A 27474-nucleotide genomic window follows, 5' to 3' on the forward strand; every position below is an offset into this window, starting at 1 on the left:
ACAACCATCTTCATGTGGAATTTTCACCAGCATTGAGAGGAAGCACTTTGCCATTGGTACCATTCTATTTCCTTTAACATAGCTTTTGATTATGTATCCAAGTTTGAAAAGTAATAACAACAGACTGAATTTGAACTTTATGTTGTGATAAAATCTTAGCCCTCTGAACTGCCCATTCAACCCTAGTTTCTATTTCTCAGAGCCCTTCCATGTAGCTCTGCCATGACTTGAATGAAGATCCTTTTATGTTTGCAGCTGCATTTATGAACCCTAGCACTGCCCCAGAAAAAGAGGAAAACGCATAGCCTTGTTATAACACTAAAATAACAATCTACTTTTATATATATATATATGGTCAAATCCTAGGTAGACATTGACGGGAAGGGACAAGGGCATATAATCAGCACTGCTCATACTGCTGCTTCTGTAACAAGATTTGGCTATCATATATAAAACTGAATTTTGAAACATTTTATTCTGCATTCATTGCTATGACTTAGAAAACACAAACTCTGCCTGAAATATTGTAGCAGTGTCTGGTTTAGCAGCAATCCCAAGCCAAGCCTGGGATACTGTGAGTGATGCAATCCATGCTGACAAAGCGCTGAAACCTACAGCTCTTCACCACTGCAGCAAGGCACATTGGGCAGTACTGACACCTGGACATCCTCTCAGACCAAGTGGTTCCTAGATGTAACTCCCAGGACAGAAGCAACAGTCTCTTGACTGTTCCAGAACAGTCGTGACTGATCCTCCAGAAAAATCCATTTTTCCTTTGAGGCAGACATAAATTGTAAACACAATAAATTGCAGATGAATAAGAAACATGAGCATGCAAAGAGTATATTTAAGAGAGTTTTGCACTTAGTGGCACAGGTGCATTTCTCCTGGCTAATCATTTTGTTACTCCTTTCATTTCAGATTTCCAATATGCTGATAACAGAATTTCTGATTTGCTGCACCTGAGCACTACTGCCTCCAGCTCCAATATGATACATAATAAAAAGGGCTTTGTTTGCTGCAGAAAAAATACAACCACTATTTTAGATATCATAATCCTACAAATATCCATTTGAACCTTTCAGCATAGATCCATTACAAATTAAAATGCACCACAGCTCATTCTATTGTTCATTTCCAAACAAAACTTAATTTTATAAATTTATTTTTATTTATATTTTTCTACATTTCTGTTGTAACAACTATAGCATCAATTGCCACTGCAGTTCAAAAAAAAAGTAAAATAACAATTCATGATCAAGATATACAAAAATAGCAAGTAGTAAAATTTGAAATTAAGTATGCTAGTGTTGTTAAAAGCATATAATATGCCATGTTCAAACTAAATTTTCTGGGGAAACAATGTGAAAGGAGACAAATTCCCAAACCTCTCCTTTTTTTATGTGAAATAGAATTATCAGTTCTCCAGCCTTCATGGGAAGGCTGGCCACCTTCAAGTCTCTCCACAGGGAAAAAGAGAGATACATGTACCATCCAGGAAAGCAGAAAACACAGCTGTCCTTCGTCTTTTTAATACAATGTTCAGGAAATAAAGATAACCATAAATACCTGATTAAGTACTCCAAGCCTATAAGTTTTAAGATTTCTACCATTTAAAACAACTAATATTTTTGCAAGCCTCATGCAAATAACTGGTAAGAGGAACGTTCAGTAGCTGTTTCTGAAAAAGCATTCCTGGCTACCTGGAGGTCAGTGTGCATTTTTTTAATCCAGAATCAGTTAAACATGGCATGAAGGCTACGGAGAACAAAGAGTGATCTTGGCCAAAAGGCTGGAAGATGATTGAGTCAATTTGCAGTCACTGAATTTTTTTTCAAAGAAAGACCCCAGGCTTAAGAAGCTGCTCTTGGTGGCAAATTGGATTGCTAAAATATTTGAGCACCTAGTGAACATCAACAATTTCATTAACAACATTTGAATAGTACAACTCATCCATTCTCAAAAAACACTGCACATTTTTGTAGACAATTCTGAAATGAGATTTCTTGGCTTCAGTCTCATCCAAATAATGGGACAAAAATAAAATTTAAAAAAAGCAAAACCAAACAACAGCAAAAAAACCAAAACCACCAAAACACACCCCACACACACCACCCACCACCCCCCTCCCACAAAAAAACCCAAAGCCAACCAAACAAAAAACAACAACAAGCACCAAAAAACACAAACAAAAAACAACCAACAAGCCAATTAATCCAAATACTTCAGCAACTTAGGTAAACACTGGGCTAGTACCAGTGTGTCAGAAGGTCACTGTAAAACAACTTTGCCCAGTATATAACACTAGTCTGAGAGTTCTCAGATCTCCACATCTAGGAGAATAGGAAGAACTACAGATAAGCTGGATGAAGCTGCTGGCTAACCTTTATCCTGTGGGAAAGCACCACACTCAATACTGCTTAAGAGAGCTACACTCTGCTCAATAGAAACAAAACATGTTTAAAAATTATTAAGCAGAAGAAAGAGGGGAGAGGGGTGGAGTGGGGGGAGAGGAAGGGGATGGAGAGAAGGAGAAAAATAAAGACGTGCCTTCAAGCACCAAGCTGTCCTACATAATAAACAAATGAAGACATTCAATAAGGCCTGGTGGTTTGACTTGTAAGATATTCTAGGGCCTCAGATGCTGCACCCTTCCCAAACAGTCCATGCACGTGTGGTGAGACCTGAAGACACAGTAAGGTAGTGAATGGTAAGCTGAGGAACAACTTTACAGTTCACTGGCTCTTCTTCCCCAATTCCCAAGGATATTCATAGATATTTTCAAAGTGAAGTAAATAAGCATGTTTGCAAAGGCTCTTTCTCCACTGCCCCTGGAAACGCATCTGAGGCTCTGTAAGCTCAGAGCTCACCCCACCACACTGGGCATTACCTTACCATGGCAGAAGAGCCCAAAGTACTAAGAACAAATAGTACCATAGCATACAGAAGACAAGCTCTTAAATTACAATGCAGTATCTCTTATTCTGGAAGCTTATTGCACGGAAGAGTCATTCTTGTGAGAGCCATCATAAGAAGCTGTTCGTACTGATCAGCTGTATACAATTGCTACAGCCCATCTCATCTAATTCAGCTCCAGGGTAAGAAGAGGTATGAAAAGGTATAAACATGATATTCCACAGGTATTAAGTTTCAGACATTTTGGTGGTCTCCACTATAAGGGCAAAGAAGAAAAGTAGGAACAATATCTTCGTACGTTTTAAAGTAGAAAAAACCCTCCATAGTGATCATAGTGATCTCAACATATCTTCAATACTAAGAGTAAGCAACAAGTAACCAACAGAAAGAAAAAGAGATTATATTAAGTCTTGGTGACTAGTGTACTTCACTTATGTATGAAGTAATGCCTCTCCTACCCTTTTTCTTGACAATCCAAAGAGTGAAAGCTTTATTATCTACCCAACCAATCCACAAATAAGGAAATATCACCATGCCAAAGACCGACAATGGATAAAAAAGTCCGTTCAAAAAAACATGGATATCCTATATTGTAGTCAGTAAACACAAACAAGCATAGGAACATGTTATTTTGCATATCCCTGCATAAGCCTGGTTGTACTTAGGGATATATATATGTCAGAGTACTTAACTAGATCAAGGAAAAATGAAATATAAGATAGTCAGGTTTTACCACTGGCTAGATTGCATCTCTCTAAAAAACACATTCTTGATAAATCCACTAACAACTTAAACACCAAAACATTTCTGAATAAATTTAGTGTTAACTTTGCAGTAGTCAAAAGCATCTAAACCTGAATCTTGCTTACATAGATTTCACAGGGAAATTAGCCTACATTTGAAGCATAAGTAGTTAGTAAATCTTGTAACTTACTAAGCATGACTACCCCATCCTCAGCAGGTTATGCCAAGGTCAGCAGAAACCAACAGTGCATCTTCTGCCTTACAAGAAAATCACCAGTTGTTTCTCTCTGAGCAGATGACAGCTTCACAATAGACAGCCGTCACCAAAGAAGTCACCCAGAAGGCTTGATCAGCAGTCAGTAGGCAGAGCCCAGCACTTGACAGTGCTAATGAAGCCAACTGCTACATCTGATAAAGAACACCAAATTTCTATAGTCATGCTACTGACAGCCTTTCGAGGAACAACCCATTCCCACACTGTCCTCTTGAGCAATACATGCTTCTGGTAAACCTGTTATTACCCCCCAGTACTACAAACAATATCCATGGTGTTAAGTCACAAGAAACCTAAACCACTAGTACACAGCTGAGGAAGTAAAATCATATAGGTAAGTCATGTCTTGCACCACTACATAGTCTGTAATACATCACTTTTCTCTTGGTGAAAGTAACTAAGATGCCTCTTCAGAAGAGTTTACTGACAACACCATAGAAATAAAGCCCCTGCCAATGCACACTGCACTTCTGTCGTGCTGATGCTTGGGATTAGGTTCCATGATGCAATGCAAATGTAAAAAGAGAAAGAGGGTTTCACAGAATTTAATGTAGGGAAAATTCATACTTTGAGATGATTGCATTTCTGTTTTCATGTTTCAGACATATATTTTGTATAAAGTAGAAAGAAGCTTTCAAGAAGAGTCTAAGAATTACCGAGGGAAAAAAAATAGAGAAAATTGATTTTTAAATGCCGATCTTTTTCATATTGACACTCCTGTTCCATGCTAACTTCTTTTTCTAAGATGAGTTTATCCAATTTTCAAATAGATTATACAAAATTACAAGGGAGTACATCTAGGTTGGGACTAATCCTAAAATATTTCTTAATATCCGCATCTTTATCGTGAAGACAAGGTCCCCTGGCTTTAGCATTCTTAATACCGTGAGAAATTAAAATATTTTCTTTGGAATCATTTTCTCAGAGGTGAGAGAAAACTGATGGGAGCACTTTTGGTTAAGAGAGTAGACTTCATAGGTCTACATATGGGGAGTGACAGACCTCCACTTATACATTCACCCACATCAGAAGAAAGTAAATGAGAATGACATTTCTGATTCAGTACCAACTAAATTTTACAAAAGGTAGAGTCATCCAGAAGTTGTCCTCCCCAAGCAGTGTACATACTTTACACAGCTTTACTGTCCTGAAGACCACAGTGAGTATGATCCGTGCCTCCATGCTGTTTAAAACTGGCAAGTAGGGAAGCTATTAGACTGCTCATCAAGGGTATCTGCATTTCAGATAATCACTCCAGCAGTAGCACTATGCTATTGGAGTCCAAGGCACTGAACAAATCATTCAGGTTCCAGGAAACATACTCATTTATGGTGCCATTACTAAGGGTCAAACAACAAGGAAACATGCTTAAAGAGAGAGGATGTTTACAGCATAGATTCACATGAACACCAGATGATGTACCGAGCCACACCCTGAAACTTCTTCAGACCTTCCATGTTCATACCATATTTCCACTATAAGAGCTTTAATTATCATAAGTTAATCACATCCCTGAGGCATTACAAGGCAGCAGGCAATGGTGGATGCCTCTAATCCTTCTGGGGTGTAATTATTTCATAACCACTACGCTTCAGGGTTACCTGATTGCCATTATGGAAAATTTTATACTCTCTCTTTTCTCAACCCAAGCCTTTTGAAATGAAATACATCTCTGACCTATTTTACACAATCTCAATTCTTTCCCTTAACATGCAGTGTAGGACTTTGTTCTTTTCTAGACAGTAGAGGAAAGCTAATCTTCTCCCTCCACCCTCCGCTTTATGGCACATCTAGCACAGCGTAAACTACTTGGAGGCAGTATTTTCAAGGTGACAGACGGGATTTGAACAGAGATTTTTTTCACTGTTTGATGTAGGAAGGATTATGATGCTGAGCTCCACAATGAGAATTCTATAAAAGACTTGTTGTTGTAAGAAACCAGGGTCAAATACATGCAGAAGTGTTTTCACCTACAGCTTACTACCCTTCTAGTGGAAGGGATTTTTGATGTGATGATTCATTCCTCTCAAGTTGCTTCCATCTAAGATAAAACCAGATGTGGATCAACATGAACTTTTTTTTAAATTATGAAGCCCTTTTTGCTTTGTCTATTTTCCATCTCAAAATTCTAAAAGGAGAGTCAACGAAAGAACCATAAGGAAAATAAATTTAAGAAATTTTGCTTACAGAATAGGCCTTTCTATTTTTAGAAACTGCCAAGGGCAGATGAAAAAACCATTTTATTAACCATGAAAGAAAGACTAGGTTGGGAGTACAAGGAACTTTAGAGAGTAAAAGATAAATGAATCCTCCTTTCCTCACCCAGACCCTGGCAAAGTACCCCAGCAACTTCCCAAATTACATGCAGGCCTCTGAATGGGAACAACTAGGCCAAAGTCAAGACTTTTAAACTAGTGTAGTGCCATTTCTAGGTCTTTTCAATACCCATCTATGCCGCTCTGGCAGAAAACACAAACCAAAAAATTGCAATGACACAGTTCCCACACTGATGTGAGCAATACTACGGCAATACCCGGCAGTGCTCTCATGGCCTTGGTGGGTCTGACATTAGGCAGTGTTCAGACACAAGCAGAGGAGAATGAACTAGACTGCATTTGATCTGATGATGCAAATCATGGAACATGCTAAAAATAAAATTTTTCCTCTTAAATTTTAAAGATCTCAAAACTCGGTAATATTTTAGGCTTTCCTCTCCCTGTTTAACAGGTTTGAGGTTCTTATGGCATTTATTTTGTGGAGTGCACACAGGAGATAAGGGTAAAGAATAAGTAACAAAAGCAAAGAGGTGAAATAAAAAGGGGGAAGGTACATTTCAGACTGAGATTGCTTGCTCAGCGAGAAACCAGGCAAGAATACTGCTGCTATAAGGCAGAAGCAATAAAATAATCAATATAACTGTAGATGTCATTAGATGTCACACACCTTAACCAAAGCCTACAGTACCTGCCACTTGATCTTGCACCTGGACATCTCTCTCTCTCTGACTATAAACAAATGGATACATAAATAAAAACTTAGGGGCTGAGTTTGATTTCAGAGTGCTGTTTTAAAATTCTGGCTACAGGATAAACCTTCATCTCTTTTGCTCTACTGCTGGTTTAAGGTGACACTCAAAGTATTGAGAGTAAGCTCTGCAGTTCAGATGCCAAGCTGTCTCTTCTAAGGACTACTGAAGCAAGATGAGAGGGAAACTGTTGCTGGGAAGGTAATTTGCCTGCACCAATTCTTCTGAGGTAAATTGTGACTCATTAGATAAAAGCATTTCTAAAAAAATGTTGTCTGCAGTTCATTGTTTACTTTAAGATATTGTTAATAAATCTCCTACAGACATCCTATAATAAAATTTCAGATAAATTAGGGCAATAAAGGCAAAGATGTCATTATTTCAAAAATAATGATCTCATCTACATAATGTGGACTATGAAGCAGGAATCTTCAGTAAACTTTCTTAAAGTTGGAAAAGGAATCTATAAATTACTTTTAAAAGTCCTTCCATTTTCTATTCTTCAGTGATTTTTTGATGTGTTTCTATAAATATTAAAACAAAATACTGTTCTCCTTGAAAATGGAAACATTTTCTTAAAGATTAATGACCAAAACACAGGAAAGTGCTTGAGTTCACTGGCTTGCAAGTCCATACCAAAATAAGGTTAATGTCGTTTCATTAACTGGATAAAGCATTGTGGGAGGGGGCCAGTTTTAGCTACTTAAACACATATTAACTCTGTATTCCAAGAAAACAGAAGCATTGATAGCATTGATAGATATCTAAATCATGAAAACTGAAGGTCTTATCTTTCAAATGGCTCCACCTTACACAGAATTACAAACACCACTCCAGAAGCCTGAAAATAGCACTTTATGAGGTTGTGGGTTTCCTCCTCCAATTTAGTTATTTGACACTGTTATTTTCTCCTCAAATGGAGCAGAAATGAAGACAGCTAGTCAGGACAGAAAGAGATCGACGTAACGGTAAAAATAAACAATTTAACACATTTATATATACAGCCTTCAACCTCCATATAACTGCTTGGAGTCTAGCACTAAGAGGGTAAATAAGATAAAAATGTAGTTCTGTTTCATTACGCAAGTGCTAATTGGAATTGCCTGATTTGGTTGGATTGTCACTGTGTAACTGAGAGCCACTGTAACAGCAACAGCACAATACCTTAGTTACTGAGTGAATTGCTGTCTCTGGCAGTCTCAGAGGAGAGTGACGGACTGGGAAGAAATTGAAACTTCAACCATCTATCGTAAAGTACATACAAGCATGAAGGGAAACCTCAGCAGAAGGAGAACTCACAGATGTTTGATTAGAGGACTTTGAACTCAAACACTGCCACATGAGAAACTTCCACCAATATTTTAATACTTTGAGGAGGAAAGAAAGATAAAAACCAGAAAACAGCTGTTGGAACTCAGCATTGTCTCTTCTTTCTGTTTGCACACCTTAAGACAGCTCAGGCCCAGTCCAAACTGCAGGAGAAACCTTTATTAGTTTCTTCTAGAGCACAAGTTCTCATTTAGCATTATAAAATATATCATTTTATATATATATATATAAAGTATATAATTTCATACTACTTGCCACTGAAGATCAAGGACTCAGCAGAACATTTAAGAATATTTAAGACCTGGTGGACTACATACACCTGCTGGCTGCAAAGCACTAGGGAGTATGATGAAGAGGAGATAGCTGGTAGAGGGCAGCTCCACAAGCCAAAAGGCTGGTTCAGAAATACAGTCAATTAATCTGCTCTACAAATTTCAAACATAGATAATTTGACTGTCTGTCTCCTGTCTAGTGGTAACAGAAATCTGAATATTTAATTATCTTTGTGTTTTGAATAACTACGGTTTGTGGAACTGCAATTTAAAGCCAGTGGAGCAGAAAGAATATAAGCTGTTTTGTTAATCAGGACTTCAGTTACTCTTTCATTTGATTTCTAGTTCTAAAGGAATACAACAGTGCTTTGTTTTGCTTTAAAAATCATATCTACATCATAAACCATATGTGTATCTTAAGTAATAAAAAACATTACGATCCGTCAGGAGAGGCAAATGCTACTCTCGTTTTACAAGACAGCTTTAATTAAAGTATTATAAGCGTCTCCCCTTGGGATGGGGCTCCTTCTCCGTAACTCAGAACCAGGACTGAGTTCAAGTCACGGGCCATTAGGCTAAGTGCTGCACAGGCACAGGCAGAAAGGATGTTCCTCTTATAAAGAACAGGCTGAAAATATGCTAGAAGGGATGTAGTAATGCCAGCAGACTTCTGCAGAGTTGTTTTTTGTTTGTTTTTTGTTTGGTTTGTGGGTTTTCTTAAAGCTTTAGAAGTTAAGGCTTTTAGCCTAAGTAACAGAGGGCAAAAGAAATATCAAATGAAAAGAATGACGGGAAGTAGATGAGAAGCTGTGGAAGCAGAAAAAATATGCACAGCAGGAAGTGACTAGTTTAGCTAATGACAGAGCAAACCAACAGGTTAAAGGCTAGACTTAGTCTACTTAGATACAGGAAGATATAAATATAGTGAGTGATGTCTTCAACTTATTAATATAGATTTATACTGGTGAAGTAAAACAATGAGGGAGCTTGCAGGACCAGTGGAAACCAGGCCTGGCACTTAGGGCAAGCTTTAGTTAGGATGGGATATTCACCTAGTCAGTTATACAATTCTTCAAAACTTACTTTATTATTACCTTAAGTTTATAAGATAACATGTGCAGAAATGCTTTCATGCAATATGATTATGATTTCATTTTAATTCTGGGATAGTGACTCTAGAGGAGCATCTTCATTTCATTTCTTATATTTTTATGGTGTGTTGGTTTTCCTTGGCATCAGAACAGAAAGACATGCCAAAGCCTTCTCAAAAACAAAACATGAGTTATCTTCTGGCAAACTGTACTAGCAAGAAGTTGTCACAGATAGAGGAAGAAGTTGTCACTGATAGAGGAAGGGAATGATACAGGAAAAGCAGTGTTTTGAATAGTTTTCATTGAATGGACTGAGGCAGAGTGAAGTCAAGTGAATTGAAGTAAGAAAGAAAAATAGACTCAGTGCAGGTGGCAGAACAGAGACAGCAGTGTGACCTATAGGGAGAAAAAGCACAAGTGATATGGAAGGCAGAAGACAGTGTATTTACCCTGTACAGATCAAAATATCAAACCTCCCTCCCCATTCCCAGTATGAAAAAGCCACCCTTTGTCCCCAGCATCACCATGATGTCAAACACCTCAATTGACCTTCAGCTTGTTCACTACTCAGAGACTGTAACACAAGCTTTTTGCAGTTACTTCTTTGAAGCTTTGCTCTCAAAGGTTTTGTGATAGAGTCAGACAAATTTTCAGGACTACTGATGCTGTTAAGTATTACTGATGCTTCAGCTGCTTTGCATACAAATAAGTAGTATCAGCTTCTTCTTCCAGAGGACCTAAAACATTTTTACCAGGATACAGGCACAGGGCAAACTTCTGTAAAAGGTAAGAGACCTGCAAGCTTTAAAATGGGCCCCCATCTTCCCCAGGAACCAAGTCAGACAGAGATGAACACTGAGGTCAGCAACAAACATGCAGACTAAGTAGCCTCCTGGATCCTCCTGTTCTTATGACATATTACTTATAAAGATCCTCTTGCACAGATGAGCTGGATGAGGCAGAAACAAAATGTGCACGTCCTAAGGTGACATTCCCTGCATCATCTCAAAGTGAGTCAAGACAGTGACCTCAGTTTCCCTCCACTCGTACATAAGGTTTCAAGACAGTAACTTTGAAGGTGCAGCTGGGAACACCAGCACAGAGTCTAGCTGTAGTTCATACACATTTCCTCAGCTGCCTGCCCTGGGAGAGCACTTGCTGCAGCAATAGAGTAGCCATTATGTTTAACTAACAGATTTGATGCTAGCAAGTATTTCCCTTTTAAGAACAGGCAACTTCAGGATGCTATTTAATCAGGCCACCATCTATCGTGTGCATTCTCAAATGATACAAATCCAGCAAATCATTCTTTTCTCTCTGTTTCAAAGATCAGATGGGGGAGGGGGAGAAGCCACAGTGAAAATGTTTCAAAAAGCCATTAAAGTAAGAGACAACTGATTTTGTAATCAAATTCTTTATACATTGGACACAGACTTGGACAACAGTACCACAAAAGCATTACCCATTAAGAACTCTTGATTTAACCATTTTGAGATGTATTTTAGAAATCACAACAACAAAACCTCCAAAATGTCAGATGCATAAATTGAGGCCACCATATCCCAAGTGATTAAACCAGAGTGATCTAATATTCATACTTTCCCTAGACTATGTCTCTTTGTTTTTGAGTGCTGTCTTGAGACTCCTTGGCAGAGAGGAAGACTATGAAGTGCAGCTGAGCAGCCCTCTCGCCTGAACTGCTCTCAAGACAGCACTTTGATACAGGAGGAGACAGGACTCAGGAGAACACATAAATATCTTATAAGGTGCTGGAACACTCAGTAATTAATTTTTCAGCAAGGAGAAGCTTTTATTTCAGCAATGTGTAAAAAATAAATTTCTAATTCCATTCCCTCTGCCTTGCTACTCATGCTCTGACCCAAAGTAATAGAAGAAACTGAAGAGTAACAATTAGAAACCTGCATAAAAGAGGCTAAGAGTTCCTGTTTTTACTTAACCTAATTTCCACAGCAGTATGTGAAAGCTGTATTTCCATTACAGAACTCTGTGGAAAATTTTGGGTTTTTTCTGTGTGAATCTAAGAGAAAAAGAACACTTTGGTTTTAATTAGGACAAGAAGGTCGAGGGGAGTGGGTGGAGATCCTGAAAGCTTTACCTGCTTCAGCACAGACATACTTTTGTCATTCTGAAGTCTGGGGTAGGTTAGACAAAGCATGAAAGCATTAGTCACAACAAATGGGAATGTCCAATTTTTATGGGAGCATTACATTAAAAGTTATGATGAGTCAGATTCAACACATAATCTGATGGAAAAAAGCATGTTCCTCCATCCCTCCTCTCCTTCCTGAGCACTGATTTTGCCTGAGACTCTTCCTACACAATTTTAACCCATCTCTTTTGGATATATTGCTCTTCCAACATGAGGGACCACTTGCCCTGTTCCAAGCTCTTCCCTGAAGTCCTAAGTAAACAACTAGTGATACCCTCTATTAGCTCCCTGACCTGCTATGTCTGGCAAGATCTGGAGGACAGCTTCAGATGTGCACCTAAATGGTTTGCTACACACTTCCACTTTCAGTCAGGAAGTCACAGAGAAGAAAATCTGTTTCTTGTGATGATTCTAGAAAACCTTTCAAGAGCTGTGCACCTCATGTCACAGCACTGGTTTCAAATACCTGCCGTCAGTGAGGAGGCAAACGAATCTAAATCAAGGCAATGTGTAGGGTAGGTGCACTGCAATACCTAAGCTAGTCTCAGTCTCCATTTCTGCATTTGCTAAACACACCACCAGGAACCCAATAAAAATCCTTACTGATACCTTGTTCACAAGTTTTCATAAACAGCTTATTTACATAAAAAAGTTCTCATCCTCATATCCCCAAACAAATGTACCTCACAACATTTAGTTCCTCTGTGAATTATAGAGCCATTTTATGATTCAACTAAGTTTCAGCTGCTTGCAAACTTACTGAGCTAACAATTCTTATTAAACATTTCAGATGTTTCCCTATAAAAGTCTCATCCTTAGGAATCCAGGAAGATAGTACTGATTTCCATTAGGTAAACATTTTGTCAGCAGTAATTCAAGTTTTGTACACTAGGCATTCCAGAGAGGTAAAAAGACATTTCTTTGATCTGATTTCAGCACCAGCAATGAATGCTTACAATCTAAGACAGCAGTGTTTGAAGGAAAAAAAACAAAAGCAACAGAACTCAAACTTAGTAAATACATATGGACATGGACAGTGAGGTCACTGGATTACCAAAGACAGAATATCATAAAACACATGATACATTCAGTGCTCCAGGTAGAGGCAGCAGCAGCCACATTGCCTGTCACCTTTTTGCTCTTAACAAACTGGCAGAGGAAAAGTCCTTTACCAGGAATCCCTAAACACTTCATTAGGCATTTACCACCATATTCACCGTACTCACTCAGTTGATGGTGGTGTTTTTCTCTGGGTTTTGTTTTGTTGTTTTGGTTTTTTGGTGTCTTTTTGTTTTGGTTTGGTTCCATGTGCACCTCACAGGCACTCTCTTGCTTCAGTCTAGAGTTGGGTTTTGACCTTTCCAAGAGCTTTCCTTAAATTTTGCTGAAGTGAAATTGAAAGATAACTCAAGATATTGGTATGATTTTTATCCAAACTGCTGAGCACTAGGGGGATGACCAGAACATCTAAGAGACCCCTTCAGAAGTCAACCGTTATGTGACAGGGTGCCTGAAGAGCTGGAGGGATTCCTTTGTGCTGAAGCTGCTGCCTTTCCTTCTAAGGATTTCCCATAGAATCAAATTTTCAGGTCCAGTGAATACAGAACCCAAAACCATCAGAGCCAAGATGGACAGACTGGTATTGTCTGGACATCTCAATTCATACTACCCAGTGTCTCCAGGGTAATTTTTTTGCAAGGGGTGTCTGTCTGCTACAAAATCAACCAGAATGAAGTGATTTCCAATGGACCCAGCAAGAGATGGCAAAATGTCACTGTTTTCTTATTTTTTGAATCACATCTGGCTGTGAGGTGGAAGCCTAGAAGCTAAAACAGCCACCTTCTCTCTCATTACAATCTCCCTCCATTAACCAGTTTTCCATCCCAAGGGTTCTGTTTGCACTATTCAAAATACACATGAAGTGGTACAGCTGCCACAGAGAAAGCTGGTCAACTGCCATAAGTATGAAAAAAATTAAGACACTATTAAAGTAATAGAGTCAGTGTACCCATTCCTGCATGTTTTTGTAATTCATTTAGAAAGAAGCATCTGAGCTGCTTGTCCTTGAATGCCCCTGGAAGCTCTCTACAACTTGACATATTTCAACGGTTTCTCTGGTCATTGACTCTTTTTCTTTGCACTTCAACTGAATGCATCAAAATCAGGAGTGTAAAGCAGTGTCCACCACAGAGTATATGCCCCAGCACATGACCATGTCTCTCTTTCATTGCTCCCCCTCAGCCTGGTAGGTGAACTCAGTGCTACCGAACAACAGTGGCCTAAAGGGCACTCAGGCTTCAGTTGATTTTCACCAATTTAAAATAGCTACACTGTGAGAACAGCCAGACTGTCAAATGAAACAATTAAGAGAGAAAAAAATAAGTGCAACAGTGCAAAATGGAGTAGGAGCATGTAGCTTCTGTAAGCCTTCACCTGCACCTCAGTGGTAACTCAGGGCCTCATTCTATGGCCAAATGTTTCTCGAATAAATCAAATTTATGCAATTAAAGACAATTATGTCAGCCACTGGCTACAGTTAGTGCTTGTGTGCAGCCCACAGTGAACTCAAATACTTTTAAGACTGCTGAAAAACTGCTTTAAGAACTGGGGTTGTTTAGTCTGGAGAAGAGGAGGTTGGCAGGGACCTCCAACAACTACCTGAAAGGTAGTTGCTCCCTACAGCTACCTGAAAGGAGGTGGTAGTGAGGTGGCAGTCGGTCTCTTCTGCTATGTCTCAAGCAAAAGGATGAGAAGAAAGGATCTTAAGTTGCACCAGGGGAGGTTCAGATTAGATATTAGGGTTCAAGATTGCATCTGAAATAGCCAGAAACTGCCTCCTGGAATGATCAGCGTAGCAGCTCTATACTGCTTCACTATTTCTTTTTGTTTGTTTGTTTTTTCTTTTTAATAAATGAAACAAGCACGTGGCTAAAATAAAGTGTTAGGCAGAAAGAAAACACTCATATTCAGCATCCTGCCCAAAACAACATGCAAGAGTAAATCACAAGTATAAGTAAAAAAGAAAGTAAAAGTAAAGTAAAGTAAGCAAAAGTAAACACTATGAAAATACTTCAAGGCCATCACTTAAAATGGTGACAACAAATACACAGCAAATCATGTGAGAAAGATGCTAGGGGAATAAAAGAGAACTGTTTTCAAAAATGCAAGGCACTAAGTGCTACAGCTAGAATAGCATAATCTTACCCTCTAGCTGAACCTTCCCTCTTTATCTCTATGCTAAATTTGCACTAGTTGCTTTGCTAAAAATATACTTTGAAGTTGTCATAGCTATTGGTCCTGGCTCATCTTTTTTCTGCCTCTGAGAACAGTTAAAGTAATAGATCATTGTAATTAGACTTTTATGGGTGCAAGAGACAGTTTGTTTCAGTCACAAACAGGAACAGAGAAACGATGAGCCAGAGAGGAAAAAGAAAACTAAGTAAGTTTAAATAAGGCAACCGCTTCTGAATATGGAGAGATTGAAAACAACAACGACAACTACCAAAACCCAAACAAAAAGCTATAGGTTTATCACCAAAATCTCTAACTACAAAGAGGGATACAACAAGAACTAAGGACATTTTTACACTAGGGCTAAGGCCACCTTTTCCTAGCCAAGAAAGACAGATTCATATGTATGAAATGCAAATGAATTACTCTGTGCATGCATTATTTGAATAGAAAGATTTAAGGCATATAAGATATATAAGGAAATACATCATATCTACATATAACATTTTAATATATCTTATATATGTTCTGAGAATGTATCTCATATTAGGCTATGCAATATAGCCAGGATAAAACATAAAGGTTATGTATTCTTCCTCATTACTTCAAAGGCATGTAAATACACACACGTGTGTGTGTGTACATATATATGCATGCATTTATATACCTAAAAAGACAAACAAGAAAATAGTTATTTGAGGGTCTTCCTACCTATCTACCACATTACAAGTATTTCCTGATTTGTAACTTTGGACACTGCCTACCAATCTGAGTTGAGTCTTCAACATCAACTAAGTCTTAACTATTATGGCAAGACAAATAATGGAAAAAAACAAAAACCCACGAAGTATCCAAAAGCCCTTCCTCCAGGTGGATCACCTCCACCTGAGTCTAAAAACATGTTTCTGCCACTCGTATGACAGCCTTATTTGCATCTAAACGATGCAAGTCAGCTTCTGAAGTCCTCTGGGCACTAACTTCCTGCAATTTTACACTAATGCCTTAAATCATTAATAATTCATAGCGTCTAACAGACGTGGAAATCAAACTCACAGCCCCCAGCTTTATCCCGATGTTTCCCTGACAGCAACAGTCAAGGTCAGTGGCATTAGTGTTGTTCAAGGACACTGACACGTGTCAAACTTCAGCAGTACAAACTGTTTGCTATTGCATGAACAAAGGGTGTTTGAAGGTATTTTAGTCAGTCCCTATTCAAGGTAATCTGAAGAAGGTACAGACATAAGGCTAGAGAGACTTCTTGGCTCACTGTTTCTACTTCTCTTCTTTTGCAAGACACCACATCATACAGACCTCTTTAAAAACATGCCTACACGTATCTTAAAACCAGATGGCTTCCTGGGTCTCAATACTCCTTGCAGTGGTTGCTCCAGAACTCCACTTTTGTGAGAATTAGGAACCACCTCCTAATTCCAAAATCGCTTATATCCATCAGAAATTTATAAAATTTGTCTACACGCAAGTACTAGCTTTTGCTCAGCTAAATAAGCCACTTGTTTCTAGTCCAGTCTGTGCAACCTTGAAGACAGGAGATGACAACAGAGAAGACTACACCATGACCAAGAAGAGGCCATATCACTGGCCCTTTGCATAATACTACTGACACCTACCACTCCTCTGGAAATATTTCTTCAAGACACTCTGGGATTATATTTGTGATTTTCATTGCAACTGCTCAATACTGGACCATAACTTCCCTATGACTTACTAGCACACTCAGGTCTCTCTTGGCTGTTGCTCCTACCTGACAGGCCTGTTGCATATGGCCATTCCCATCTTTGACCCCCACTGTACAGCCTCTCTCTCTCTCTCTCGAACTAAATTTAATGCCACTACTGTGATTATTAGCCCCAGGATTTTACTATATGAGTAAGGGAAGGAGAATTATTGAATACTACTCGTTATTGAAGGAAATGCCAAGAGGGAATCTCCTCGATAAAAAGCAGCCAGCTCTGCCATTATTGCACCCACAATTTAATGAATAGCCCATCTTGCACACTGGCATTTTCCCCCTTCTATGCAACACCCTACGCAGTCAAAGTTTTTGACAAGGTAATCAGCTGAATAAAGAAATTAGCAAGGTTTCAAGAAATGGCCAGCTTCTGTTTTCAGCCAAGGTACCTGAGCATTTGCAGTGATAAATTAACTGAAACCTCCTTTTCAATATGCAATACAGAAGTTCAGAGTTAAAGTTGCCCTGCTGCCTAACCTGTATGTCAACACATCTTGGTAACAAGACTGGGTTTAAATTTATTTTCCAACACTAACAATGCTAGTTTGGGGGCTACTTATCAAAAATTGTGCATATTTCAATTCCCAAATTACCGACAAGGGCTCTCAAATTCAACCCTAGTTTAATCTTGGCTTACTGCTTTCAGTCTGGAAACAGTAAAAAAAAAAAATTAAATCACAAAATGTCAAGAGTAAGACAGCTTAAAATACCATAAAGGGATCTCTAATAACAGTACAGAAAAATGCTTGGGTAAAATCTTAAGTCTATAGGTTTACAGTATTATCAACTCATGCATTATCATCATCAATTTACAGTTTTACGTTAAAGAACCAGTTACAGAAGCAAGTGTGTAAAAACCTCAGATTTCATGTACAAAAATACGGTTCAAGGCCTTTGCATGCAGCAGAATCCTAAAATATAACTGAAGACACAAATAAAATAATGTCAGAAGTATTCAACATTTTAAATACATTTTAGATTCTGCTGCCTTTCATTAAAGCAGCATGAAATCCTGAAGGGTTTGGGAAACCTCAAAAAAGGTGTGGACTGCTTTCATTTAATAAAAAATAAAAGTTGTATTCATGAAATCCACCTTACCTTAAAACAGTGCAGTTTTTTCTTTCTTTACAACAAGTCATCATTTGGACCATACCCTTATGGGGTTCGTATGCTTTTGGTTGCTTGGAGAGTGTCCTACTGAGATGGTTTTTCATAGCATAACTTAGAAGCAATCAAATAGCAGTCTTGGTCTTCTGACTAGCACATAAGACCAGCATTTTTTTTTTTTTAATTAATGTGAACAGCTAATTTTAACAACAGTCTCTTCCCCTATCTTTCTGCCTCATGGTCCATACATTTTTTGCATGCATACACCCGTCTTCACAACTGCTTGTTCTCTCATTTCCTGCCCTATCAGTACATTAGACCAGGCCTGACAGCAAGATTCCAGCCTCTTGCCACAACTGAAACCCTGAAATCTGCCTGGAGAAAACCTGCTAATGTAAGGCTGCTTCTTTTTCTTTTTTCTTTTTAATGATTTCAATTCAGATCTTAAATCAGCATTTAAAAAGATGGTAAGGCTGCCAAATACTGAAGGTAGCAAACAACTCAGATTTTTCTGAAAGCATCTTGTGGCAGCTGCAAGTTCGTGTTACATTTACTTAGAACAGCAATTGCCTTTGGAAATTAGATTTTCCTGCTTGTTCAAAAGATTTGTGATGAGTAACTATAAAAATTCAAAATTTAACTCGCTAAGTGCCAGTGTTAGCAAGCAGAGGTAGAAGATGTGTCTGGCAAAAATTAAGCAGAAATGGAAATCAACCATCAGATAATGCAGGTCATTTCTTTGATAGTACCCTCTGATACCCCTCAGAGCATGTATGCTCACAGTGGTTCTAAATATCTCTAAACAGTATAGTTTGCAAACTCTTCCCCATTACAAGAGATCTCTCTCAGGAACAAGTACATCTTGCTATCCAATCTAGATTTTAATTTCGGTCTTTTCATCCTTCTTGTTATATTCCCCAGGTACTCCTCCTTATTGGTATTTTCGGTTAGTTTTTCTTTAGTCAAACCCTAAATATTTCAAGTTTTCTTTCAGTGACATGACAATTTTCCACCATCCTTTCTGTAAGAACATTTGATTTGCCAAATTATTTTGTTATTTTGGTAATAGGTCACCTAATAGATCTGGTGCCAGAAGGTGTCCATGAACCATTTGTCTTTCAATATTGTCTGTAAAAGATGAATTTTCAGACGTGGATTATTGGAACAATGAGCCAAAGGGCCCCTGGGACACAGTAACCAGCACTTGGAAGACAGAAAGGCAATCAAGGGTGGCTGGATTTCAAGGGAATGTGACAGGCATTTAAAATCAATTGATATTTTCTGTTACTGTTTGCTAGGAGTGTTTTTTCTCCTCTCACTGGCTTTTTGTTGCATTTTTTTCCTCCCATGCTGCAGCACCCACACAACACTCAGAGACTTAAGTGAAGACTGGGATGTCACTCCCTGCTCCCATGGAAAGGAGGGTAACGCATTCCAAGCAGACTGAGCACTGTGCACCACTCTTCCAGGAGCAATTCCATCAAAAAAAACGTATTAGCATCTTCTCCAGATGTGGCCAGACTGATTAAAGAAAACATGGTTCCTACATTTTACTCACAGAGCACTACTTAAATGGCAATGCAGTATCTGCAGCACCCTTACATTTTTCATTAGGTATCACTACGGCACACGAGATAAGTTACAGCACATCCTTGCTGCAGCACTACTCATAGCCGTATAACCAGCTTAGGGCTCAGCACTGAGACATACAGACAGATGAGAGGAAGCACAAGTCCAAAGAGTGGAATGCAGCTTGCTTAATTATAGATTTCTACCATATGACATAAGTACCTGACAGCTAGGTACTAGGTACCCATGATTGTCACTGGAGACCTAGTCAGTACAGCTCGTGTAGTTTAGGGTACAATTCATTTCAACAAGGGTAGGGTGAGGCAAATTATCCTCGAAACACTACCAGCACTAACAAGTGCATCTACACTAATTCACACACAGGTGTCTTCCAAAACAGTGAGGCAACACTGAATATTTTGGATTAGAAAGTAACATGCCTCACAAACGGATAAATATCAACCCCCAAAAGGTTAACACTGAAGGTAGAAGAAAATAAGACTTATCTTATTGAGACCATCTGCTGTAGCAATCAAAGCAGTTAGAATCCATTTGCTTGCAGGAGTCCATAGAGAATATCATGAACCAATTTGAGTCAAAATAAATTAGTTTATTTTGTTCTGCACGGCCAAAACCCATCCCACTTAGTTTTACCTACCTAAATAAAGAGCACAGCCTGTTCTAGGCTTCTCTCCATAAACAAAACAAAGAGAGGTTGCTCCAAAGGGACACTCAGTACCACCTAAGGTCTTATTTGTCCTTTAAATGTGTTTATCTCTTGTTAGTGACTATAAGGAAAACCAGGCTACAACCACCCTCTTGGTATATCAGCTTCAAATAGACTCCAGTGACTCTCAGTAAAGAAAGTATGAACAATTTGGGGTTCTACTTGCAGGGCTTTCCTCCCTCAAAACCCACAAATGTGACAGTTATGATAAGCAAGAAAATAGTTCACACTTACAGCAGGATTTACTGTGGTCCCATTATTGAAACCCACTCCTATTTATTCTTCCTAAGGGGTATCAACAATTGCATCTCAGGATCCCTGCTGTGAGAAGCAAATTTTTTCTTCTACTGTGACACAACACCAATTCTGAACTGTACAGTATTCCAGCAGATTGTGTTCAATATTTCAGGGAGTCCAGTGCAGTGTTTTTCTCATTCATTACTAGCAATCAAGTCATTTGAAAGGAAATGAGAGATGAAGAGCTAAACATTCATTTGGAGAGAGATAATCAAAAGAATAAAAGTCTTGTCTCAGATTTTGCATATGATTTTTCAGCACTAGGGAACATATAATTGATGCATTATTGATACATCTAACTAATATCAAACTAATATCAAAAATAATATCAGAATAACAAATAATATCTAATACTAACACCAGAAATAACATAAATTTAGACATAAATTTATCATATCAATTATATTATAAAATAACATAAATTAACTTTAGAAAGTTAATTACCAATGGAATATTACTCTGAAGAATAGGTGATATTAACCCTTTTTATAAAGCAACAAAAACCTGACAGACATGCGTTAGCTTAACATTGACAATGCAAAATACAGTATTACTCACAATGCATGGGACATGCTATTCTAAAAGACAACTATGTATTTTGACAGATGACTGCATTATGAAAGGCTGATAATACTGACATCTGAGGAACACCAATAAGGAGAGATGAATCAAATGGTATGAGTATGTTCTCTGTTGATACCACTCAAGCTGTTGATAACTCTCAAGCCCTATTCTACAGTGACAAAAATGAAACAGAAAAAGGCAAAGAAATAGAGAAATCCTTAAGTAGAAATGCCATAAGATTAATAGAAAGTGAGGCACACAAATAAAACCATGTTTTCAAGAACAAGTAAGTGGATACTCTGCAAAGTCACAGATTTAATGCCCTAATTCTAGATCACGCAACCAAACACTTCTTTCATACTCCATATCTACTTCAACCTGCTGGAGTGTTGGACCTCTGAGCAAACAGGTTTTAAAAAGATAATCTGACTAACCGACTACTGCTACTTCCAAATTAGCAGCCAAAGTGTGTTCATAACACATTCAAAACAAACAAGCCTACGCACTACCCAGAAAATTTTCCCATGTTAACAATTCCAGATTCCAAACCAAATATGGAACACCTAAACCAAAACTATGGTTAACAAAAAGTAACACTTTAAACAACTTATGCTCTATACGAAACCTAAAGTATTTTCTCAGCACATGAAAGTCATCAGGATTGCAGTCACGCAAGCACATACCCCATTTCAGTAATTTTATTCAGGATCATTCTATAAAAGGAAACTTGATCTGAGCTACCATTGTAGCTCTTAAGTTAACAGAATGGTAGCTTACTTAAGCTTTATAAGAAATTTTCTTTTGGTCAAAACTATACAGCACTTTTCCATACTACATAAGAAATATTTTGCAGGCTAAATAAAAGATATTTACATTATTTCATTAAACTATAAAAAGACTCAATTTCAAAGCTAACGGATACACTGACCCCACAATAAAACAATGCCATAGCAAATGGCATTGCATAGATTGCTTTCCTTCATCTTTTATATTGCCTCCAACATACTTCAGAATAACATATTTTATCATGGTGAAAGAATGCTCCTTGATATTGCTTTTAGTGTACCTTTCTCTAATTCATTTTTCCCCAGCACCTGAGAAAATTCTCTTTTTTTTCATTTAAGCAAGGCAATAGGAAGTAAGAACAACCACCTGCAAAGAATCAAACTGTGAAAGAATCAAAACTGTGAAGAATCAAAATATGAAAATAGAAAAAAATGTACTAAAAGATTGTTGTACGGCAGCTGCTTTATGCTTAGTGTGATAAAACTTGAAAGGTATGCACAATTATTTTAGCTAGCTTTGGTAATCTTGAAAGACTAGCTAAAGTCATATAACAGCTATTCACAAAAAGTTACAAAATTTAAGTTATTGGTTTTTTGTCAAATATTTTATACTAACAAGCTTAAATGCTTTCACCGAGCAGAGTACAACTTTCAAGCTCTCAAATGCTGTAGTTTTAAATACCTCCTTTTCTGAAAACACCAAGCCTTCTAAAACATACTTCTAACTTCAAAAGAGGCATGGGATCCTTTTACACATAGAGAAGGGATTTTTGCAAACAGTTCCAAATCCTTACCTTTCTGTAGACTATCATATTTGGAGAACTCTCCTCTGGGTCAGCAGTTTCCGCACTACTCGGATCAGCGGGCACTTGGGCCATGTTTGCCTCCTGTCGCTCAAACTGCAAGGACAGGAGCAAAAGTCAGCATCGCTTCAGGCTGCACTGGGGCATGGCAAGGACACCTCCAAGGCAGGCAGACAGAGGTAATCACACTCCAGACTTCAACCAATGCAGGAATTCATCACACTGTGTCAGAACTGTCTTGTCTACTGGATAATGCCCCAAGAACGAGGACCACCAAGTCACATACAGCTGTGGTTTGGGTCATCACACACACATTTCTTCCCCCATTTTGATCTTTTATCATTCAGTGAAAGTCCAGTTAATACTTCACACACTTCCTTTCCTTGCTATATAGCACAAACAGCTTTGACTTTTCTAGAATCTTTGAAGTACCTGCAGACAAAAAGCCAAGAAGGATAAAGAGCTTGCTGTGATGCAGAGTAAGCACCAATGCAGCTGGGGGGTGCAGCAGACTGTCAGTCACACTGCTGACTGTCGCCTGCAGATACTTCAAGTCATTTACGGCTCTCTGCAACCCCAGAGCAGCAGCCAGGAACCAGGGAGGCACGGCTGCTTGCTCAGAGTAAGCAGTGTCTCTCATCTCTTCTCATGACACAGCTGGGAACAGGCAGCAGGACAGGCAGACTACTGCACGTAATACTCCTTATCTTCTAAAAGCACAGAACTGCTGCCTCATCTCCTCCAGGTCAGGCCAGGCTTGAGGCAACAGCATCAGTTTGAATAAAGGAAAAAAGGGGCCTGGTGCAGGGAAGGCACTTCAAATTCTAAGTCAAATGTTATATTTTAAATTTTATTTCCACCAGAATATTTGACAAGTTCCATCTCAAATTAAAGGTTGCTGTGGAGCTGTTTGGTGACCTCTCCTAACCTTAGAAGTAACATTGCCTTGTGCAGACAATGGCACTAAAACTGCCTGACAAGTTCAATTTCTTTAACATTGAAAGTACTGAAACGTCCCATCTCAACATATTTTATTAAAAACTAAGACAAAAAAAGCACCTATGTTCACACAAGCATAATCTACACATTCATTTCTAAAACACAGTTCACCACTAAACTGTTTCTCTTACCTACGGAAGGTACTTTCCTATTCCTTCTTCTACCCACTTTCACATTGCCACAGGCGACAAAGTGCCCCAGTATATAATATACATACACAGCATACAATTATATGTATAGTACAGCCCTGAGCCATTCTAGCTGTCAGTTATCAGCTCCCAAGGACAAGTCAAGAGCCAGAATCAGAAAAGCTCAGACTGCATCCCAGCTCTGTCCTATCTCCACAGTGAAAAGGCTACAGTTGTAATGTGGCATCCTCCACTGAAGCCACAGCAGCTGAGATACCCCTTTAAGCAAGACATAAAAGACACCAAAGTTTAATAATCTACATCAATCCAGATTCCTTCATTTCCTATATAAAGTACGAGTGCACACACACACGAGTGGGCACAAATGCATTTGTACATGCACATACCAATTTTGAAATTCAGTAATACAGTTCAAGCTCAAAATTAATAATATATATACAAATCACCTTTTCAAGGCATATTCAGACCAATTTAGATGCTGTTTTATATTTAAAGGAAATAAATTTATTTTTACCCCTATTAAACCTCATGGCTTTCTAGAAGCCCAAACACTATACTGTTGTGCCAGGTCATGAGCTAAAAAGGAAACATAATAAATTCTCTAAGCAAGATTATTAGATGCAAAAACAATCAAATACCACAAATGTTGAAGAGTAAAGCATTTTCAAATTATAGCACTTTGAATTATTTACACTAATGTGCATTTTCACAACGCTGCTTAGTCATGATTTCAAGACACTAAAGAATTAGGCTCGAGGTTATCATCACTCAGTTGAATGGATCAAGAACAGGGTAGAGATTTTATGTAACTTTTTGAAGGCAATTACAAAGCAGAGTTGAAAGCGTATGTCAAGTCACCCGAGTTTCAGCTTCACCTGCAATATATAAAGACCACATTCACCGCTTACATTATATGTGAGATTTTATAAGCGTACTTTAAAAGAAAACAATTACAATTAACTTTCAATTGAGCAATGATCTTTAAAGAACAAAATTACAATTTCTAATTGAAAAGCCCTCTGCAGCATTACTTAGCTGCGCTTCACTCATTGCATTATTCACTTTGAACGTCCACATTTACAAATTCTGTTCTCTTGTTATACTGTCAGCTCACTTGATCTTTTCTGATCCTTCAGGATTTTCCCCCATAGCAATTCTTGAAGCTTTTCATCTACTCTAGTGCAACAAGACAATAACATCTTGTACAAGTGCAGTAGTAGCTTGCATGCTGTTCATGGTGACACTGAAGGAGCCACCGATTGTCTTTGAAGGTTTACATAAGGTAATCAATACAAATGGACCAACCTGTTGTTGGAAGATAGAAATTTGCAAAAGTGATTCCCACTAGTGTCCAGCATCTCCTACTGGATTTCAGACAGGAGCAGCAGGAGCTGCTTTGCAGGAGTGACAGCAAGATGGACATCTCAGAGAACAAGGCTGGAGACAAGGTAGGACTGAGGTGCACCTTGGAGCAGAGACAAGTGTGGACATCCCCTCCACACAGCCCAAGCATTGCTGCTGCTGAGATGGGCCTTAGCAGGCCAAGTCAGGGCCTTTGACGAATTGTGACGGCTCTGACCATTGTCCAAGTTTTTTTCTCTTTCTTATAGATTGGGTTTTTTTAAAAAAAAAAAACCACAAACAAAACCACATAATCATTTCTCAGATGGTATTCTACAGTAAAAAAAGACTACAGATAAAATAAGGCAGTGATATGACAAGGGCATGTTCTTGGCTCTTCAAGGTGAAAGCACAGCAATGCTGGGTCCCAAGGATCCCATTACACCTGTGCTTTTTAACATACAGGAGCTGAGTGGAGCTCAGCACCCAGTGATGCAGGACTGCTTCACACAACCGCAGAATGGTTGGTGTTGGAAGAGAGTATTGGAGGTCATCTAGTCCAACGTCCTGGCTCAAGCAGGGTCCCCTAGAGCACATTACTCACAATTGTGTACAGATGGCTTCTGAGTATCTCCAGAAAAGGAGACTCCACAACTGCTCAAGGCAACTGTTCCAGTACACAGTCACCTACATAATAAAGAAGTTCTTCCTCATATTCAGGTAGAATTTCCTGTGGTTCAGCTTCTACCCATTGCCTCTTGTCCTACTGCTTGGCACCACTGAGAAGAGCCTGGCTCTGTCCTTGTGACACTCTCCCTTCAGATACTTAGACATTGATGAGATCTCCCCCCCTCAGTCATCTCTTTTTGAGACTGAACAGGCCCAGCTCCTTCAGCCTTTCCTCGTAAGACTGATGGTCCAGTCCTGTAATCATCTTCGTAGCCCTTCACTGGACTTGCTCCAGAAGCTCCACATCTCTGGAATTCACTTTGTTGAATTTCAAAAGGTTTCTCTCTCCCCATCCCTCCAACAAGTCGAGATCTTTCTGCAGAGTTACACAGCATTCCTCCCAGTTTTGCATCATCAGCGAACTTGCTGGAGGCACTCTGTCCTTTCATCCAAGTCATTGATGAGCAAGTTAAACAATACTGGGCCCAGTCTTGATCCTTGGGGGACACCACTAGTGACAGGCTTCCAACCAGACTGTGACAGTGATCACAATTCCCTGAGAGCTGCCATTCAGCCAGTTCTTAAACCACCTCACTGTCCACACACCCAGTCCACACTTCCTGAGCTTGCCTGTGAGAATGTCATGGGAGACAGCGTCAAAAGCCTTACTGAAGTCCAGGTAGACAACATCCACTCCTCTCCCCTCACTTATCCAGACAGTTGTCCCATTGTAGAAGGCAATCAGGTTGGTTAAGCATAATTTCCCTTTGGTGAATCCATGCTGACTATTACAGATCACCTTCTTGTCTTCCACCTGCTTAGAGATGGCCTCCAAGTTAAGCCATTTTATCACTTTTGTGGGGACTGAGGTGAAGCTGACTGGCCTGTAGTTCCCTGGGTCCTCCTTCTTGCCCTTTTTGAAGACTGGGGAGACATTTGCTTTCTCCCAGTCCTTGGATATCTCTCTTGACTGCCATGACATTTCAAACATGCTTGAGAGTGGCCTAGTAATGATATCTGCCAGTTTCCTCAACACTCATGTGTGCATCCCATCAGGGCCCACAGACTTGTGGATGTCAAGTTGGACTAAATGGTCTCTAAACCAATCCTCCTCAATCAAGGGAAAGTCTTCCTTCCTCCACACCTTCTCCCTAGGGTTGGTGATTCACCAGTCTTGAGTGTGGAGGAAGTGATCCATGAATTCTGGCCATCTCTCTTGGACCCCTCTTCCCATTAGCACATTCCAACAGGATTCTTCCAAGAAGGCCCCTAAAGAGGCCAAAATTAGCTCCCCTAAAGTCCAGAGCTGCAATCTTACTCATTGTTCTGCTTCCTCCTAGCAGGATACTGAACTCCACAATTTTGTTGTCACTACAGCCAAGGTTGCCCAAAATCTTCACATCTCCAACCAGACTTTCCTTCTTAGTTAGTATAAGGTCCAACAGCACACCTTTCCTCATTGGTTCTTCCACCACCTGTATCAGAAAGTTACAGTCAATGCTTTCCAAGAACCTCCTGGATTGCTTTCCTGTACTCCTGCCATACTAAAGTCTGATCTCAAGCCAATTCTCAAATGGGACATTCTCACTAGCCTGAGGATTGTGGCACTGACTTAACACCCAATGAACACAAACAAACCACTGGCTACAAGGCAATAACACT

The 27474-nt window shown here is 39.0% G+C and overlaps 1 protein-coding gene and 1 long non-coding RNA gene across 9 annotated transcripts in view; one reads left to right on the forward strand and one right to left on the reverse strand.

The window, feature by feature from the left end:
* The window catches only part of LOC135416790 (uncharacterized), a 39099-nt gene extending 36518 nt beyond the window's left edge, over nucleotides 1-2581 (forward strand). The window contains exon 3 of the long non-coding RNA XR_010431725.1: nucleotides 922-2581. This is a non-coding gene — a long non-coding RNA (uncharacterized LOC135416790). The remainder of the gene's footprint in view (nucleotides 1-921) is intronic.
* The window catches only part of RGS6 (regulator of G protein signaling 6), a 266585-nt gene that overhangs the window by 225122 nt on the left and 13989 nt on the right, over nucleotides 1-27474 (reverse strand). For 6 of the 8 annotated variants that reach the window (XM_064658242.1, XM_064658239.1, XM_064658243.1 and 3 more), the window contains exon 2: nucleotides 22646-22750. In XM_064658242.1, coding sequence (XP_064514312.1) covers nucleotides 22646-22729 — 84 coding nt within the window. In that variant the 5' untranslated portion in view covers nucleotides 22730-22750. Of the gene's footprint in view, nucleotides 1-22645; nucleotides 22751-25107; nucleotides 25335-27474 lie in introns of those variants that run through there. The other 2 variants (XM_064658241.1, XM_064658245.1) reach the window with 2 other exon arrangements.

Source organism: Pseudopipra pipra, chromosome 6 (genome assembly GCF_036250125.1).
Source record: "Pseudopipra pipra isolate bDixPip1 chromosome 6, bDixPip1.hap1, whole genome shotgun sequence".
Taxonomy (NCBI): domain Eukaryota; kingdom Metazoa; phylum Chordata; class Aves; order Passeriformes; family Pipridae; genus Pseudopipra; species Pseudopipra pipra.